General features: G+C 36.0%; 3 protein-coding genes across 7 annotated transcripts; 2 read left to right on the plus strand and 1 right to left on the minus strand.

Moving 5' to 3' along the window:
• The first annotated feature begins 714 nt into the window (after positions 1-714).
• On the plus strand, positions 715-5189 carry LOC142542465 (uncharacterized protein At1g51745-like). 4 transcript variants are annotated; one of them, XM_075649096.1, is made up of 5 exons: positions 715-1006; positions 1088-1131; positions 1260-1629; positions 2904-3769; positions 4025-5189. In XM_075649096.1, exons 3-5 carry the CDS (start codon positions 1439-1441, stop codon positions 5104-5106), a joined length of 2139 nt encoding a protein of 712 aa, XP_075505211.1. In that variant the 5' UTR covers positions 715-1006; positions 1088-1131; positions 1260-1438; the 3' UTR covers positions 5107-5189. The 4 variants fall into 4 exon arrangements, with proteins under 4 accessions (XP_075505211.1, XP_075505210.1, XP_075505212.1 ...); XM_075649095.1 differs by having other exon boundaries at positions 1091-1131; XM_075649097.1 differs by lacking the exon at positions 1088-1131.
• Positions 5190-5844: 655 nt separating this feature from the next.
• Positions 5845-6722, plus strand: LOC142542468 (ESCRT-related protein CHMP1B). Its single transcript, XM_075649100.1, has one exon. It carries the CDS (start codon positions 5960-5962, stop codon positions 6569-6571), a length of 612 nt encoding a protein of 203 aa, XP_075505215.1. The 5' UTR covers positions 5845-5959; the 3' UTR covers positions 6572-6722.
• Positions 6646-18011, minus strand: LOC142542466 (uncharacterized). Of its 2 annotated transcripts, none has more exons than XM_075649099.1 (12): positions 17601-18011; positions 15946-16172; positions 15080-15147; positions 13578-13649; positions 13056-13408; positions 12840-12908; positions 12676-12761; positions 9772-11805; positions 9573-9650; positions 9326-9437; positions 9133-9183; positions 6646-9031 (listed from the first exon to the last, which is right to left on the minus strand). In XM_075649099.1, the coding sequence occupies exons 1-12, from the start codon at positions 17943-17945 to the stop codon at positions 8981-8983; spliced, it is 3546 nt and encodes a 1181-aa protein (XP_075505214.1). In that variant the 5' UTR covers positions 17946-18011; the 3' UTR covers positions 6646-8980. The 2 variants fall into 2 exon arrangements, with proteins under 2 accessions (XP_075505214.1, XP_075505213.1); XM_075649098.1 differs by having other exon boundaries at positions 13056-13411.
• Between the last annotated feature and the right edge of the window lie 2586 nt (positions 18012-20597).

Raw genomic sequence — 20597 nt, forward strand, 5'->3', positions numbered from 1 at the left:
TTCATATATAGATTTTGTTAGAACGAAAAAACTTAAATGGTTTTTAAATAATTTGACATTTAATTTTGTTAAAAAAACTTATAATTCGTCTCTTGAAATCCATTAGACCAGCTTATTCAATTGTGTTTTCAAAAGTATATTTCGATCCTCTCTCCACACGAGCATTACATAACATCTTGTTGGCATTGCAAATTATTGAGCAGATTAGGATGTCAAACAGTTGGTAATATATATTTTGCTAAATATTTTTCGGTTAGCGAGATGTTACGGTACCACAATCACTACACATCCAACGATTATCATTGATCTAAATATATTATGAACATGCTCGACTCTAGGTAAAAAAAACTGTTTGATAACAGATCCACCTTGAAAACAACAACCTCATTGAACTCAACATAAATTTTGGTCCCTTGGTCAATGACTCTAATCAATATAAGCAATTCAATTCCTCCATGTCGGATTTATGGGAAAAGTGTAGAACCCTTGCATATCAAATTCTTAAAGAAGCCCTAATTAGTGGAGGAGTTGAATTGGTATATATTTAAGAATTATCTCGTTTCAAAAATATTTTGTTAAATCTAATAAATTTTAATTTATTTGTAAAAAAAAAAAAACACAAACATGGGATTTGAGAAATGAGACTAGCTAATCCCAAAGGTATATTATATAAGTAAATAAATAAATTAATAATTAATTGCATTTTAATTTCAAGAAAATCTTCCTTCCTCTCTCGCTTGGAAGGCAGAGGGTTCCTCTCTGTGTCGACGCATATACGCCAAAGGGAATTCATTTCCAGTTTTTCGACTGTGCAACAACTCACTCTGCTTCGTAGCTTTTATCGGCCGCGTCACTATCACACACACACGAGCGTGTAAATGAGCATACACTCGATTTTTCTCCCATTTCTTGTGCTCATTTTTAATCCAAAAGTCACCGTTTCGCTTGTAAAATAGCCACCGCTTAAAGAAACACGGGGAACGCACTGTAGAAGTCCTTTGTAATGGTACGGTTATTGATTTTTACTTTAGGTGGAAATGAGGAAAAGAAACTGAAAAAGAAACATCTTTTGCATAAATTTTTGTAGCAGATCTCTCTCTGATTCTCTTCTTGATACAGCATGCGTTAGAGGTATATTTTGCTTAATTTTATTCGGTTCTGTGATCTGATTCTTTTTGTTTTCATTTTTATCTTTGGGCATTGTGTTTCATTTTGGTTTTGTTGTGTCCTCTAATCTTTGTCGGTGGTGTTCTTGTTAGTGTTGATGGAAATTTGCATTCTGGCGCAAGGAGGGTTGATGAATTTTTCTGGAGGATTTCTGTGGGTGACGAAAATGCTGACTTGAAATAAATTATGTGAAAACTATTTCTGCTTACTTTCTTCCGTTCTTTTGGGTTGCTTGGTTTAAATTAAGAATCCCTTTTGTCTGTGGTGTGGAATGGGTGGTTCTGGTATTGTCTCCAGCAAGGGCATTGACCCATCAGTTGGTGGGCTGGTTTGGGTTCGACGGAGGAATGGGTCGTGGTGGCCTGGCCGAATTCTAGGTCCGGAGGAGTTACCTGAGAATTGTTTGTCGATGCCAAGACTGGGGACCCCTGTAAAACTTCTTGGGAGGGAGGATGCAAGTGTGTAAGTATTATTTTAGTGATTTCTTTAATTTGCATGATTATGTTTCTAACTCTAGCAGGTTACGGAACTGAAATGTTGCAACCTGTTAATCGATATTACAGAATATGTACCAGATAATCATGATGTTTAGACAGTTTTGCGGGCTTGAGCCATTTTATCTGTTTACGGAGATTGTTCATGTGGAAAAGTGGAGCAACGCTCATTATCAAAATTTTAAACTTTCAGTTTGTCATTTGGAATGTCGGGACTTGTGTGTTTTCCTCGTCTTCTCAATCAGCATCACTGTTAATCTCAATTCGTCTGTTATTTAGTTTTTTTCCTTTTTTTTATATGTCATCGTGAAAGTGAGAATCTACATCTAGTTATATCACGGCAACTGTCGCAAGATGTTACTCTGAAATCATATAAACAAGCAAAGTATTGTGAATAGTTTAAAACTCACCAGCTGTTTTCAATTTCTGATTTATTTTCCAAATCAGGTCGATCCCATATTTGGTTCGTAAATTTTGTATTTGTGTCAAAATTATTGTTAATTCCCACAAAATCGCCGTTGATATGTCCTCTGTCGTTCTTTAGATACCACCATAAAAATTTTATAATTCTTACAGTTTTGATGATAATAAAAAGTGAGCTGGATTATAAAGGAATATATATATATATATTTTTGCCCTTGTTGAGTTCTATTTTTTTATCATTTGAAATTTTGAATGCTCACCATTTCGGTTCTTAACATCTTAAGTTGGTGATGTCCTCTGTTGCATATCCTATTATAGTTCAGCTTTACTGAATAACGACTGCAGGAAGCACATCTTTTTTACAATAATGTTCTATGAGCATAAGTATTTAAAATATAAGTTTCTTGTCTATGGTTGACCATGACAACTATGCTGCCATAAGTATATTTTCATCAATTATTGTGACTTTTGAAAAATCATATCCGTGAAATGAGGAAAAAAAGAACTGGACAAAAGTAGTGTTGTAAGAAGTAAGTATGAGTACTTCATAGCTTTTTTGAGAAAATACTTGAACTAGAAATGGATGATTGAACATCCTCGATCTTACTACTTTTTCCATCTAGGTGTCCTGGTTCTCAGTATCAGTTGCCTCCAATGCAAAGGATTACTTTCTGTGATGATTGGATACCAAATATTTTGTGTTTTGCTTATTCTATACTTTTAAGCTGAATTTCTAATTTTCTCCTCCCCAAAAAATTTGGTGTTATTTTTCTTGTGTTATGATTTATATGGTCAAAATTATTGTTGATGCTCTTTCAGGGACTGGTATAATCTTGAGAGATCGAAAAGAGTTAAAGCTTTCCGCTGTGGGGAATATGATGATTGCATTGAGAAAGCTAAGGCTGCTGCATCTCATCCCTCGAAGAAAGCTGTCAAATATGCTCGAAGAGAAGATGCCATCATTCACGCTCTTGAGCTTGAAAGTGCTCGTCTTGGAAAAGAGCATCCAGACTTCTCTGACAGACCAGATACATATGAGGATCATCCTCGTGTTGATGAATCACCTTGTTCATTTCACACTAATCAGGAAAGCAATGATCACGTTGATGGAAATTTGAGTAGTTGTGATGTATTAGATTCGAGTTGTTCGCCTGAAGAAAGTGAAGATGATTCCATCCAAGAGGAATCCCAGTCTGGTTTATCATTTGTGAAATCAGATCTTGTGGATGCTGCTAAGGAAGGAGCTAAGCGGTGGAGAACTCCAAATGATTCAGAGGATGATGGAACAGAAGGTGCAAGGCGTATGAAAGGACTCGAGGACTTAGGATTAGGCGTGGCATCATCCTTGAAAAGGAAAAGGTCTCTGGTAGATCATGTTCATGAATTCTTGAAGAAAAAAAATCGGCGCCGTGCTTTGACAAAAGTTTTGGAGAGTTCTCCAAGGTTGCCTGTCCGTGTTTGTGCATCATCCTCTCCAAATGTATCATGCTTTTCGGGAGCATTGGACTGCAGGGTTTCTGGATTAGAATCTAACGTTATTAATAACTCAGGCAGTATGACTGTTTCATGTCAGAATGGAACATTATTAAACACATCTAAGCATGTGAGCAATACTTCAGTTAGATGCAAACTGAAGGAGAATGATTCTCTGGAAGAATTGTTTCATGTGCCCCTTGTCGCTCAAGGTTAGCATCATGCATATATGACTGGATAAAGGTGGTTGTAAGTGTAACCTATTCATTTCTTTCTGTTTACACATCTTAATTTCAGTGTCCCATTGTTGGAAATTACAGTAGAAATTTCCCAGTGCTTTGACAAATATTATTGTCAAATTTGGATATTACAGTGTTGTGTTCTTTGCTGCTCGCATTCTTTTTTGAGAATGTTTGTATCATTAACGTGTTTTGTTTAATATACTTGTGTAAATGTTGCTGTGTCAGGCTTCTCCAAAATTGTTTCCGTGGACTCACAGAAGGTCCGGAATGGTGCTGGGGCAGAATCTAGCCAAAGTAGTCATGTAGAAACCCCATCTTTGGGGTATGAAGAGCACAATGAATCTGGTTCTACCGGTACAGGTGCTGCTTACATTCATGATATCAGCCAAAGCATAGATAAAGGTGCCTCTGAATGGCAGTTGAAAGGGAAGAGAAACTCTAGGTCAAGGAAAACTGATGCAGATATTGAGGCTGATGTGTGTATTGACGGTGACAGCCCTTTTGTTGGCTCTAATAGAAAGGCGGATTTTAGCCGTCTCTGTGGCGCCCTTATGTCAGAAAGCTACAGTTGTCATTCAAATAACAGGCCTCCGGCAGAAACTCATATCGAAAGCTCTCATAGATGGAGTTGGGGCAGTAGGAAAGATTCTTGTGCCGGAGGATCAACACCTGAGCCCATGCTTCCTCAGAGGTCACTTCCCTATCGTCAGTCTCGTTTCATGCTTAACCCAAAGTATGAAACCCCCGAGCTTTCTCTTAGACACCATGTTTCCGGTTCTGGCTTGTATGATGTGACTGTGGAGGTAAAAGGTAGCTGCCGACCTCAGTGTGTTCCTTATATTTCTCTCATGAGCAGGCTAAATGGACGGCCCATTGTAGGTCATCCACTTGCAATCGAGAAGCTAAGTGGTGGTATGTGCGACGATCTAGTTAGAATGGCCAAATGTCGCAGCAGAGGATCTGAGTTGGACACATCTGATTATCGTAATGTAGATATGGTTTATAGAAAGAGGCCACATGGAATAGCCCTGAGCAAGAATCACAATTTTCAGGCTCGCGGCTCACGGACAAAATCTCCAAGATCGAGGCAAAATGTGCTTTTGTCAAAGAAGATTAGAAAGTTGTCTTCCCTGACCAGTTCCCGGAGAACCAAAGAAAAAAGACAACCGGTAGTTGAAAAACTCAAGGGCCCTTGTATAGCTTCTATCCCTTTAAACGTAGTTTTCAGTAGAATCATGGCGGCCATGAATAGCTCGACTCGACCTGCGCCTCGGCTTATTGATCAGCCAGCCACAGAGGATAAATAAATTATGATGTTTGTGTTCACGAATGGATAGATCTGTACTCATCTTTAGTTGAATAGGCAGCCATTTTCAGCATTCTTGATCAACTGAATGCTAACTTGACTAAAAATTATGCCCTGTCTTTGTATAAAAATTATACCGGGAACTGTCATTTTCTTTGTCGGTGAGAACCAAATTCAGACAAGTGCGGGGACAGCTTGAATCTTGACATTAAAGCTATTATTATATATATAATGAAAATTTACTTACGAACTCAATTATTCGAAATACTCAATGTGTCATTTTAATGTTGAATCGAGTCCATGTTATGTTTTCATACAAGTGAAAATAACGTTAATGCATGGATCAGGGTGTGATATCGTTTAAACTTGCTAATTTTCATTTCGGAGTTATAATTTATTTTATTTATATTATTTTTATTGATTAGTCAAATATGCTTATTTCTACGGAAAACGTCATTTATCTCGATTTACTAAATTGTCTGGAATTTATGCAACGGGTTTCTTGTACAATTAAATTCAATTTTAAAATAATATTTTCAAAGTTCTTTGTTTCTAATTAACCCATTATTTAATTCTAACATGCCTCTGTTAAGATATGAAGATGGATATTGATATTGATTAAAAAAAAAATCAATTTCTAATTTTTTTTATTGGATTAAAAAGGTGAGAAGGATTGTGATTGGATAGAAAGAAGACCTCAATACACGCCACCGCACCTTAGCAAAACCCAGGGAAGACCTACTGACCCCTTTACTTTTTCTCCGCGTCAATTTAAATCCGATTGATAATTCAAACAACCTAAAATCAACTCCTTTCTCTCTCGAATTTTTCCCAATCTGAATCGGAAAATCGCCATGGGTAACACGGAGAAGCTGATGCATCAGATCATGGATCTGAAATTCACCTCGAAAAGTCTCCAACGCCAGGCCCGGAAGTGTGAAAAGGAGGAAAAAGCCGAGAAATTGAAGGTCAAGAAAGCGATCGAGAAAGGTAACATGGATGGTGCCCGTATCTACGCCGAGAATTCGATCCGCAAGCGTAATGAGCAGATGAATTATCTCCGCCTTGCCTCGCGCCTAGACGCTGTCGTCTCACGCCTGGACACACAAGCTAAGATGCAAACCATAAGTAAATCCATGGGCAGTATCGTGAAATCGTTGGAATCGTCCCTTTCCACAGGGAACTTGCAGAAAATGTCCGAGACCATGGATCAATTCGAGCGCCAGTTTGTGAACATGGAAGTGCAGGCGGAGTTTATGGAGAGCTCTATGTCAGGGAGCACGTCTCTCTCAACACCTGAAACCGAGGTCAATAGCTTGATGCAGCAAGTGGCTGATGATTATGGGCTTGAAGTGTCTGTTGGCCTGCCTCAGCCTGCAGCCCACGCTGTTTCTGTGAAGAATAGTGAGAAGGTGGATGAAGATGATCTCTCCAGGCGTTTGGCTGAGCTCAAGGCACGCGGGTGAAATTTTGGTATGTTCAGATATGCTTGATGCTGAAGCGTCATATTTTCAAATACTATTATTGCGTGGTGTAATAATAAGTTCCGAACTTCTGCGAAAAACTTGGTATTTGTGTATAAATTCGACTTCATTAATGGGGATTGTGTCTACTATATTCCTTGTGGTCTCTCATGTTGCATATCTAAATATTTTTAAATATTTTCACTTTGAACACTCCCCAATTCGACCATTGGGCAGTATTTAAAGTGAAAATATTTAAAACTTTCATCCCAATTGGCCATACCCTACGATGTATAGAGTTGTTCTATAGTTAAATTGTGCTGGTGGATCTATGTTGATTTTGATGTCCACTTCTAGAAGGTTTCTGTGAGTTCTCTTGTTTCATTGAAGACTGAAGTATTGTTAAGTTTTATTGACGTGCGGTTTAGGATTGACAGGAGAGCTACAGTATTTTGGTAAATGAGATGTGCTTTTTTTCCTTGGTTTACTAATTTAGCTTCTGTGAATATGAGTGGAATTTTACCTCCCATTCTGGCTTCCACATATCATATTGGATTTAACACGAGATGATCTCAAACACTCCATGCCCATTGTTGAGATCTTTTGTATAGATTAAATTTTGATTGTTGGACATGAAAAAAAACCTTCAAAGTGAGTGAATGGTTTAGAATTTCTCATGTTTGAGAAGTTACTTGACTCTTAATCAGCGTTCCAAGTCATGTTTGGATGTTTCGTGCTCATTCAAGAACATTTAACAGTTTGGTAACATTTATTTAACATTTTCCGGTGTTTCACGATCGACAAAAGGTTGTGCTGTCATCATTTTGTGAGATTCAATGATAGGAAGTAGATTGGTGACATTAGTTTAACATAGCAAACATCGAGTATTCGTCATTTCCTTGATATACTTTCATTTAGACACCAATTTGTAAGTTGGATAATTTGGATTCAGGAGATGATGCATGTGGTGTTAAGGGCACTTTTGTGACGTATTTAGTATTATGTTGGAGTGGTTTGGAATTTGGATATGAAATTTATACAGTAAAAAAATTAAAAAAGGAAAAGAATGATGCCATAAGCTTATTTTTTTAAAGTGTTTTCTTTTAGAACATAATCGCTCTAAACGATTGGATATTAAAATAATCTTCAAAATTTTACGAGAAGATATTAAAGCATGATCCCAGAATGTCTCATTTCTGAATAAAATGTTCGTTTAGCACTTTTTGGGATAGTTGATAATAACTAAAATCTGATTTTTTTTAGCATATATATATTTATTGCAACTTAGGTGAGGGGGGTTTTACCTCAGTGGGTCCTCACAGTTTTGCTTATTTCATCAAAACAAGGAACTGGATTTCTCCATTTGTCCTTTCTGCGTAAAACTCTTTTGGAAATTATGTCGCTTAGAAGAATAAAGAAAAGTATATTGTATGGAAATAAAGTTTCAAATGTTCCAAAAATTGTTCTTTTGCACGCAAATCTCGTGAGAGTGATTGTATGTTATTTCGAGTGCCTTACCTATCAAAGAAATATAAGAATTACTCGTGGATCATTGTATTATGCACCAACTCGTTCCTTGCTTCACTTCAGAGTAATCTCCTCTAATACTCCATATATTAATCAAGATACGACTGGACTTGGATTTAAGGGTGAAAAAAGATCTGATTCTGTACAGCAGAATCAAAATTTGCAAGTATGAACCGCGACAATCCTCAGGATGAGAATGACGTCATGTTTACAACAAAATTTGATAACTTTCAATTGTTTGTAGAACTTAATCAAATGTTAATAATCAACTAACGCATCAACAGTCACACTAAACGGCATCTATCGTTCAATGAATAGAAATGACTCAAGATTTACTGATACAGTTGAGCCAAATCAAAATATCCATTGTTAAGTGAGCGGTCAAAACTTAATCTTTATGAATCACATATAAACTTTGAGATTATACACATTTGAAAGCTCCTATAGCGAGAATTATACATCCAAAAAAGAGAATTCAAAATTGTGGCAATGGCATGCTACTAAGCAACAATTGACAAGCGGAGAAAAAAACTTCACAATGGTAATTTTGCCTGACGAGAACCACGAGAATGTCTTTTTTAGGCCAAGAACGATACTGTACAGTTGTAGTATATTACACATGCAATAGATCTAAAATTTCGTCAAAATACGTGTATTTGGCTTGCAACAGGTATAGGAGATGAATCTTGAAGTACAACTCTTCAGTGAATTGGTTATATGAGATCCATAATGAAGCCTACATGGGGCCAGCAGATCTCACCTGGACAGTTGCTGCACGTTGACATAATCTCCCCAGACTATGGGGGACCAGCAGATCTCACCATATAACAACATTGTCACAGTGATGTAAACGCAGTGATGACTGATTTAGGAGTTGTAAAGAAACTAGTCTCTTGTATACGAGGCAGCAAAGTCTTTAATTCTCTGCTTCAAATGCTGTTAAAAAATGTGTTCACGGACTCGTATTAGTGACAAATAAGAGAATGGCAGATAAAAGTTAACGATGTCATCAGGAAAGACCAAGGGGAATAAGTCACCCTCAATTCTTCATGAAGCACGATGAAAATTTTCTTCATTTGTTTATGTTTCTGCAATATCAGATGTTAAACCGGATCATACAAAAAATGAATTAAATTTTAAAATGGTAAAAGTAAACATAAATAAAACAGTGAGCTATACTCGACAAAAGCATGCCCACAGATAACTATACGAAAATAACCACTAAAGTACCTCTCCACACTGACGAAATGATGACTGTATATGCTCTGAGATGTCTTGGTATCTCTTACTATCCCTTCCTCGGTAAGTTTCAAGCTCATTCCCAAGTTTACTGAACTCATCTCTAATTACATCATCAACGCAAATTAGAGTACTGATTTGATGAACCAATTTTCCATTTATAGAGCAACATTTTTATCTAAAAGACAATCAAAATGCACAAATATTAGAAAGTGAAATAAAGCAAGGTCGACATTACCTGTATGACTCCAAGATATTGTTCAAGGAGAAGTAGCTCTCGTACTTCTCTTGATATTCCTTCACGTATTCTTTATACCTAAAGATGGATTGACATATAATTAATTGAGAACCACAAAATCAAGTTATTTTGCAACATGAAATTTAGAGCTTATCAAAGCATTTGTTCATCCAATACAACATTGTGTTTATAAACTTACTGAGAGAAATCCTTTATTGGACTCTTCAACTCGGGTTCCTCCTTCTCATACTTCACATATGAACAACTTTTCTTATCTGAGAAAGATTCTCTCCTTTTCTGAATACCATTGTTGCTCCCCGCTAAAAATGTGTCTTTTTGTCTATCATTTGAGCTACCTATCATATTGGGCTCCTGTTTTTTAAACTCATTCATGGACTGGGAAACAACTATTTGTTTGAGGCTAGGCTGCTGATCTGTCACATTAACAGGAACTTTTTTGTAACCATTAGCTTCTGAGTTTGTCCTTTGAGTTTCAGGTTCTGCATTTCTACTTTTACTGATTTCAGGAATTTTATTATGATTAGGGACAAATTCGGTAGGACCTGCTGATGACTGATGTCTAGTTTCTCTGAGTTGAGGTTTTGATGATCCATCTGGAATTTCAGACACCACAGTTTCAGAATTATGCGGGGAAAGTTTTCTTGAACCTAGAGTGATCTTTTTAGAGGGCTTTCCTCTATTTGAATCTGAATCAGCTGATTTTTTTTCTAATTGTCTATGTTTACCCTTCTTTTCAAATTGCTTCTTTGGCCCTGGTATTTCATCAGGTAAGGGCTCACGAAACTCACCCAACTCCAATTCTGAAAGCTCTCTTTGAAGTTTATTGTCCCGGCCATTCGTTACCAGAGACCTGTCCACAGTATTAGTGTTGCTATCTTTGGGAGAGTAACCCGTTTGCGTTTTAGAATGTCGTCCAGCATCCGTTGCCTTCACCATAATCTTTGGTTTTCTGGAAATTGATTCTGCTGGTAGCATCTGTTTTTCACTGGTGTCACCATCTTCATGTAGTGTCTCCGTGTTTCTTGGATTCTGCATCCAAAGTCTTCCGCTGATTTGAAGGCCTCTTTCAGACTCCTCCACACCACAACCCAAACCGTCTTGTTTACCAAGTCTCTTTCCATTAGAATTGACCTCAGCCCGTCCAACAGCATCAGAGGATCTTTGACCTGGCACCCGAGATTCAGGAAAAGGCCCAGATTGTGTTCCCTGGTTAAAGTCTACTTGAAGGTTAGGGTCGCAGTTACCATGCCTTGCATCTCTGATAGACAATTGATTGATAGGCGACTCAAGGGGGCTTTTTACAAGTTCATCAGGAGATGAATTTTGAGGACTCTCACCGAAAAGAGAGGTTATGGTCCCAGAAATTGGTTGACTCAAATTCGTGTCTTTCAACCTCTTACTACTGTAAGGCCTATCAACAGAATGACATTCATTAGATTGCCTTTTAGATTTGCCTTTAGACGATCTTGTGTAACTATCAGGCTCCCCATGCTTGAACCCATCTTTAACCACACTGTCATAGCCTTGGCTCTCATAGTACTTGTAATGATTTGGTGATGACGGTTTCATATCTTCACCTTCTTCATTAGAAAACAAATAGCTACATGTAGCCCTTTCAGTTTCGAGGTCATCTTCAGGATTATCATTCTCAATCTCCACTACTACATCAGAAACCCAATCATCTTGCTTTTCATAATGTCCTATATCAAGAGGTTCAATGTCTAGAGGCCTGGACTGAGCAGGAGATTTTAAGAGAGACTCGGGCTCAGGTTCTTTGCCATCGTCACTTGTCATGATATCAACATCTTCATCAGGTGCCTGCTTGCTGCTGGAAGATACCTCACTTTCACTATCACTGCTACTCCCACTGCGACTTCCTACTGGACTTCTTTTTTCTTTGCTATTACTTTCACTACCACTTCCACTATCACTGCTATTACTTTCACTATCACTGTCACTTCCACCGTCACTAGAGCTAGCAGCCGGCCCTTCACTATCATCTGAAACTTTCTTGCCATTAGAATGATCTGGCGAATTGAGTGGGATGTCAATTTTCTCCTCTGTATCCGATGCATTTGCACACATAGAATCCAATTGAACCTGTTCCTCCAATTCATGAATGGGAGTTCGCAAGGAAAAGTTAGGATCTTGATCAGGAAGTCGGCCAAAGTTATTAGTTGTAGGTGATTGGTTGCAAACGATTTCTGGGGAACTGAGGAAAAACACATTAGAGCGCTGATAGAAAGCACAGTCCAGCGGTAGAGAACAAGAAGTAGTCATTTAGATGGGGTAAATAAAAGCAAAAAAGAAGGCCTTCACAGAGTTAATGCGAATAACACTAATGCAAGTACATGCCCTACCATAATATGTCAACGGCAGCATATCTGAACAAATTCATAGATTCAAGGCATAAAAGTACAGACTTCCTAAAATGCCAATTCGTGCCTATTTTTGTGGCTCCTATTCCTTATTTCACATTTTTCTATCTCATCGCCCAAATATCTCTATTGATTTGTACTTGTGTCAAGGATCAAATAAAAAAGACTTGGATCAACAGACACTCTTTTCATAGGAAACTATCATTACAATGACAAGGCAAAAACAATAAAAACGTAAACTTGATCTTGATGCTATTGATGCTATCTAGATTTTTTTCTCTATCCACTTTCCAGCACATGGAACTATTGTTTAACTCGTTATAAATTATCAAAGATTCAAAAGAACCTCCATCACAATGTTATCCACCCAAGCTAAAAGTATAATATCTTCTTACAAATCCCAAGAAGTGATTAAGTATAAAAATTAAGAGAAGAAGGCAGGGGAGAGTAGGAGGAGGAAAAACCTTATTGCACAAGGACTACATCGTATAGAGAAGGATATTTAAAGCACATCCCAAGCACCTCAAGCCTACAGTTCTAATTCCACAATGACAATGTACCATACTGACTATGTTCTCACATACATACCTTAGCTTATTACATATATTGAATATGCTTCACGAGTTACAAGAATAAAAAAGAACCTTAAATAAATAAGCACCAGAATTCAGCTCAGACAGAAAGCCTGATAGAACCAGGTATACCTTCCACTTTCAGAAGAAGTCTTCTTGAAGTTTTCTGTGACTCCAGGTTTCAAGTAATATCTTCCAGGAGCTTTAAAAGTTGCAATCTGACAGTAAAAAATGGATAAGTATAATCTGCTCAAGACTCACGCAAACAAATTTTATAAAATTTATCAATGACGTACTTGCTTCAGAATTGGCTGGATTTTCTGTAGAGAGTTCGGCATAGCTTCTCCAATAGCTTTCTCCAATGCCTGATGAAGAAAACATTCAGGAGCGTTATCTAACAACAAAAGTTCCATGAATAGTAAATTTAGTACAGTAAGAAATTGAAAAACATTCCCAGTACCCCTACAATTAGCACCCACCCCCTCCCCCTTTTTCATGTCATATGCCCTAACCTTTAGACTCATTCCATCTGCATGATGCTCCATTAGAAGAGAAACAATGAAGCTTCTCAAATCAAAATGTTTAGCATCCACGTTCTGGTTCTGAATTGGTTTATTGGGGACAGTATTATTTGCCATCCTACTAGACATTTCTTTGTCTAAACTAGTAGCTTTACTTGATGCTTGAGAGGGTGTAGCATCAGACACAATGGCATTTCCCTTCATGGGATTGCTGCTTCCAGATGGGTGAGCTGGTGCAACATATTGTTCTGTATGAGAAGATAATGATGAACCAGAGGAGGGCCTATTTTTTGATGGATTTTGTGCAGACAAACTGGATTTATAGACAGATTTAGGAGGTCCACCTGCTAATGTGAGGGTCAAGCAAAAATACCCAACGGAGACAGTTAGTATTTACAGAAAAGTCAAGCCCAGAGTCGTTTTAGGAATCTAAAATTATTTCTTCTGACTTGAAAATGGAAACAAAATAACTATGGCAAGAAAACAATTCATCGAAATCATTATCCTACTCACCAGGATAGGCTTCAGGTTTTGACTTTTTGAACGGAGGCTCTTTCCTTTTAAAAGGCATTCTCCATGAATTAGCTGAAAATAAAAAAGGGTGGAATTAGTTTAGAGGTGCATTTGGATATGAAAAGCTTATGGGGCAAAAATGCTTTCGCTAAAAAAGTTGTGTTCAGATAGGCTTAAAAAACAATTAAAAAAGCTAGATTTACAAAAATCTGACTTTTGAGCTTCTGCGACTCTCTTTAAAAGAAAAAGATATTTCACTATTACATCTAAATTCTAAACAGAATTGCTTTTTTAAGATATTTAAAAGAGCCTTGCTTAATAAAGCAATTTTTAAGCTGAATGCTTTTGTGTTCAAACTACCCTTAGTGTTGCTAATAACATTCAAAAAACAGTAGTTCAACATAAGACCAAGTGGGTGTCAATCATATATAACATTTTCTTGTGGCGTATAATTATAATGATCGTGATAATAGCATTGCCAACGCACAATGTTAATAGCAAAACGAGGAAATTTGGTACTAAGAACAGAGTTTCTTTAGATACAGGAAGAACAATAACTAATGCACAAAGGTGCTCTTATTGTAGTATGAAAATTTTCAATTCTAACTGTATGCGTCATGAAAGTGAGGTTGCAAGACAGGATGAAGTTGCAAAAGTTGCAAAAGAGATTATGGCATCTCTAGGTAGATGTGGGGCTAAAGTGTAGTGTAAACTGGCTGGAGGGGTCTGGAATTGAGGTAAATTTAGTCCACCTGCTTTATTTTCGGGATGCGTTGATATAAAAATAACTCAACGGGTTAAAAATCGAGCTAAACATACCGGGTTCGGGTTAGACGGTTTTTTTCCGCTTTTTAAATAAAAACTAAACAAAATAATAGGAAGTATTTCTATCAAGATAGCATCTAATAAGAAATTTATTTAACATATATACAAAATTATTAAAAATGTATAGAGAATATTTTTTGTTAAAAAAAATATTTATTATGGGGCAACAGGGATGGATAGGTTATCCTATGAGAAACTGACGCAAATACTAATATTGTTTTATCAGACCGCATTTCACAGCTCCGGGCCAGATTTTCAGGTTTCAGTTCTTCAGTTGACAGCCCTATTTCCTAGGCTATAAAATTTCCTTTTTCATCAATGATTACCACTCATAAAGCATCACATATGTCAAAAGTTCCACTGAAATAAAGACGCTAGAGACAGATAAGTGTTGGTTTTATAGGTGTATAGGATGTAAAGCCAGTGTCCCTTCTACAAAGCATCACATATGTAATCATATCGGTTGAATTGAAAAGCTGAAGACACAATTTTTTTGTTACAAATGGTGCAAAGAAAATCTTTTTTTGAGTGAAGGGGTTGAGCTTTGAAAATGATCATTGATATATCCAAAAAACGCAAATAGAGCATGCTCAAAGGCTTAACCAATCAATATAAATTAGCTTATGAGAAATTGAAGTGCATTTAAAAAGAAAGAATGCAAAAATTACAAAGCTTACATTCAGCCGCAGCTAATGCCTTCATTTGATTCTTCATACTTGAATTCTGATGGTCTAAGACTATGGATCTGTTGTCAAGAAATAGAATGGACTTGATGAAAAACTTAAAAAAAAGTATATCATTCTTGTCTCCTGAAAGGCTGAATTCTATTAGATTCTTACAATAGCATCATGAATTATTGACTTTATCATCTGATCCAAACTAGTTACTCCACTTATTCAATTTTACCAGTAACACAATATGCAGAAAAAATTCTCCCATGTTAAAGAAGAACAAATATGGCGAAGAACTGGAAAAAAAAAATCAATGACTGAAGTATTAAGGATTGGTTTATGATGTATAGGGAGTTATACCAGGGTAGCCCGGTCTTAATAAACATATTTTTTATTTCTCAAATCAAACAAAATATCACCGTGAATACAAGTGAATCGATTACACTATGAGAGATGAAATCAAAATTTTAGCCGCATATAAGTATGTTATAGTGAGAGATTATCATAATTTGAGGGAATTACCAAATGTGAACATGCTAACATACACTTCAAAATCTACCCCAAACAGCCTTCCTTGCAGCGAAAGAGAGAGAAAAACCAGAAGGATAAAAGGAAAAATATATTGTTTTCGGCTTTCTAAGTTGATTTTTGATGTATAAGACTTATACCTATCCTGGAAATTATGGCATAATTTCCAGCTTCTTACACCATTATTAATTGTTTTGAACATCATTTCAATGCATCCGGTGATCTATACATACCAGAATCCCAGACAGCTTCTCACAATTTACAACTTAAAAATACTAACATGTAATATAAATACAAACATGTAATATACGCATGACATAATAGTTCGAGAAAAGAAGCTATACTTTCGTGTTTTATTCTTGCGCTCAGCTTCTTCAGATCGCATTTTGACATGCTTTTTAGTTGATTCATCCAATACACGCTGCACATTCAGCTTACGCCAAGCGCCTCCTGATTCTATTAGCAAGCCATTTCCATCTTCGCCATTTCTACATTCTTCATATATGTCGCAAAGTTCCCCCATTTCCTTCGACCATGTAAAATTGAAGTTTTTATCACCCACAGTGATAACCTTGTTACAGAAAAAGGAAAAGTTTAAATGTCTACTTTTATTTGAAAATGATACGAGAAAAACAGAAACATAAAATAAAACCCACAATTCTATCAAGAAATCTTTAAGCAGAATAAGGTAACTCGATTTGAAAAAGCACACGGGTTGTTTAGGATAATGATGCAGTTGATGTTCAACAATACAACAAGCAAAGTGAGAGAAGGTGAATGAAGGCAACCAAGGACATGATTCTTGCGAGTACTAGATAAGAAATATTTATCATTTACTAAGATGTAAATAAGTGATTTTACTCTGGTATGTCATTCGAGGGAAGTATCAAACTGAAATGCGCAGACCAAATTTTTTGTGCAAATAACAGTAAGACCAAGTAAAGGTCATTATGTCACCACATCACCAGCAATTATGCATTACAACAAAAACATGGCATCGCTGATAGTAGAGTCTTCTCTGTTATCAGCATAACACTTGATTATATTGAAATAATGACAATTATCTTGGCACTTCAAAACAGAAGATAAGAAACAGAAAAAATTTCGAAAATCGTCAGCACATTAAAAAATGGCCACCAGTCATCTAGAAGCATAGTTTCCTACACCACGCAAAAAAAGCATCGGGTTATCTTTAGGAAGAAAAACTATTAAAACCGAAAATTTTAATGTCTGATACCCTGGCTCCAACTGAACTTTTACGAGGAACTAGACAAGTCAAGAAAAAAATAAGGTGAGGAACTGAAGGAAAAAGACTGGCATTCGCATGGCAGGACAAGAATTCAGGGTGCCAGTATATGCTTATCATGTTTTACCCAAGACTAGCAAATAATAATCTACCGATTTAGGCAGCCTTGAATTGTCTCAAAAGTCTGAAGTCAAATGAAAATTATTTCAGTATTGTAGAATGCTGCGAGACTGGCATATATATCCATCATAAAAACCACAAATTCTAGACGCATATTCAACTACTTTTTCTTATCCGAATCGGTTCAGTTTCGTTGCCTGTTTTTCCTCAAAAGCACGCGTTACTTCTCCACTTCTCCCTACTTCCCCACCAGGAGAATTCACGTTTTCTGAATCCATGCTAACTTAAGTGTATTACCAACGCTTTGACATGAAACACGGAACAATGAAAAAGATGTCTCTGTGTACAAACCAAATCAAACGCGGTCGACGTACACTGGGACCTGTAGTTTCTATTTTAGTTCCAAATTGGAATCCGCAAATTGGAAATCCCATTCTAGACACAAAGATGTAACTATACCAAATTTTGAGTTGAACTCCTAACCATGGATAAAGCACCCTCAATGTGATAAGAGTATTAATCTGATTATAATAAAGTGTCGATACACAGCTCAAGACTCAAGTCCAACTGATAAAAAAAAAACAAGCCGCAGAAAAACCCAAAGCTTCAACAGAATTGAGCATCCACACTCACATTTCCATTGGCATTATTCGCATTGTAATCAAACTTGATACGCGCTGTTCCCCCCATAGCCTCCACGCGATTGATCTCCTCAACGAGGTCAGGCACAAGCCTTAATGCCATCGCGAAGTTTAGAGGATTCCTCGTAACGAGGCTGAATGTCTCCTCCGCTTGCCTGGAAGATGTGGGGCCAGAGGCCGACTCCCCTCCGCCATCGCGGCCTCTGGCGACGGCAGCCGCGCCGCCGCCCGAAGAAAGGCGGCCACCCGATGTCGAGGCGGAGTTACGGTTGATTGGAGGAGCGTGAATGTTCCGCTTGCCGCCGCCGCGGCCAAGCTTTCCAGAACCTCCGTACATTGAATTTCGGAATCCCAGAGGGATTGTTAACAATGACTTATAACAGCCCTCGAAGAAATCACTAATTTATTAGATTTTTCGTGTTATATGTATTAAATCCCAGCAGCTCCGATTTTCATTTTATAATATTTTTAATATTATATTATTATTATTATTACCATTATAATTAACTAATTTTAACAAGTTTCGAATGGCCTATTAGTCTAATTCAGATGTTAGTAAAAATCGCAATGTCTAAATCGCCTAATGACATATTAGGAAAAACAAATTAAATAAAATAACATAGTTCAAATTCATCATCGTAGAATTTTCTTATTTTGTTTGGATGGATTCAATTGAGTTAAATGCTCATTTTTACTTCCTTTCAATGATTTTAAACATATCGAAGATGAGTATCATTTAAAATTTAAGCTCGAGTCATTTTATGAAATCGAACATCTTAATTTAACATGTTTCATCCATTCAAATATAGTGTAAACATAAAATACATTTGAAAAATTAGTACGAAAAAAAAGGATAATCGCAGAAACTAAAGTATCAATCCATTGGATTTTCCGTTTGTCTGTTTCTAAAATATTATTATTATTATTCACATTGGCATTGGATCGATCTATATATATCTATCTATATATATATATATATATATATATATATATATATTATTCTACAATCGTGTTCATCAATAAGTTAACATTCATATCAAAATTATATATTCAATATATGAGAGTCACTTCATTGATTGGCGCTTGATGGGTAACATATCAAAACTACATATATTCATAAAAAATTGGGTATAAAATAATTGGTAAGTAAGAGTTTGTGATGAAGAAAGCAATATTGGTTGGTGCACATAACAAGACTCTTGTGTTATTTGTTTTCATCTCGCATTCGACTTGACTACATAAACAACCAAAAAAATACAAATAAAATATCATATTTTCGAATAATACCTATGAAATTTATTTTCTCTAAAATTTTCTAACCAAGAAGAAAATAATTCTAAACAATATCACAATGTTTTGGGTCGAATCCTCTACTCGAGCTATTTATGTTTTTTTGTATGAAAATTACGCTTATTTACTGCAGATTCATGTGTGTTGTGCAATTACTAGGATGCAATTTAAATAAAAGAAAAGGAATTGTCCAAAAAATATCCCCGTATAAGTATCTTAAAATCCTTGATATATATATATCAACGGAAGATGTGCTCAAATCGAGGATAAAAACTTGTGTGAGATGGTTTCATGGGTCGTATTTTGTGAGACGTGAGACCGTCTCACAAGAGACTTACTCTAAATCAACATATGCGAAACCGTGAAATTAAAATATATTTTGATTGTTTTTAACTCGGGTGAATTTTCGAACCCGCATGTTTGTTATGTATATAAATATAAAAAAATAATTATGATTAATTTGAAATACACAAAAACATAAAAATATCATTTTACTTATTATCGAAATATTTTACTCCGGATCAAATCCATGCGGCAGGCCCTAATTTCGGTGATCCAAAAAATGACATGCCCACAAGTGGTTCCATGACTAACTCTTCAATATGTGGACTTAAGTGGTCCATTAACCGTGGGCTGAGAGCTATTATATGGGCCTCTCTGGTCCATGTAAGGAGATGGACCAATAATATAACTCCTTCCCTTTATGCAAGGGTTATCTACTGGGCCCACCATGCATTAGACTTTGTCATTTTATAATTGATGATGATTTTTTATATTTTTTTATTAAAAAATTATACACTGCTTAAAATTTTAGAAAAAAAATATATATATAATTGTTTTTAAAACCAAAATTATTATTTATTATTATAAATATAGATTTTCGCTATATATATATAATTGTTCTTAAAACCAAAATTATTATTTATTATTATAAATATAGATATAATTAATCCGCCCCTATTGTGCTTCACAGGCCATCACAAGATTTTCGGTATCATGTATGCGTTTCGTACATACATATCTTATTGCTTATCATAATTTAAATAAAATAAAATAAAATAAAATAAATAGAGATTTTGACTTGATTGACAAAAAAGAAAGTTGACCGTCTGTATCCTCATTAAACTCTTCTCAAGTCGTCCTTGCCAGTCTCACAATCAATAGAACGGCATTGGACAAAATAAATCCGTTTAGAGCAAGCGATTCGCACATTTAAGTCAACTGTTTAAACATTAATGGAAAGAAAGAAATAGAAAATTATAAGCAACCTACTCAATACGTGTTTTTTTTTTATATAAGAATCTTTATATGTGAAACGGATCAATCCTATCGATATTCACAATAAAAAATAATACTATGAGCATAAAAAACAATACTTTTTTTCATGGATGACTCAAACAAGAGATCTGTCTCACAAAATACGAGTCTTTTGAAAGAATCGTCGTTGATGAAAATGTAATAAAAAAATCCTGGCCAATGGACCCACGTTGTGTCTTGTATTCGATCATATTGAAGACAAAAGTAATAAAAAAAAAAAATAGTTAATCTAGACATATATATATATATATATATTATATTATATTATATTAAGATTTGGACCACCCAACGCCCCTACATCAAAATAACTCGACATGATCAATATAATAATCAAGAAATTTGACCATTTAATTTTAATAAACAAGATCTCGCAAATAAACAA

Source organism: Primulina tabacum, chromosome 4 (assembly GCF_025594145.1).
Source record: "Primulina tabacum isolate GXHZ01 chromosome 4, ASM2559414v2, whole genome shotgun sequence".
Taxonomy (NCBI): Eukaryota; Viridiplantae; Streptophyta; class Magnoliopsida; order Lamiales; family Gesneriaceae; genus Primulina; species Primulina tabacum.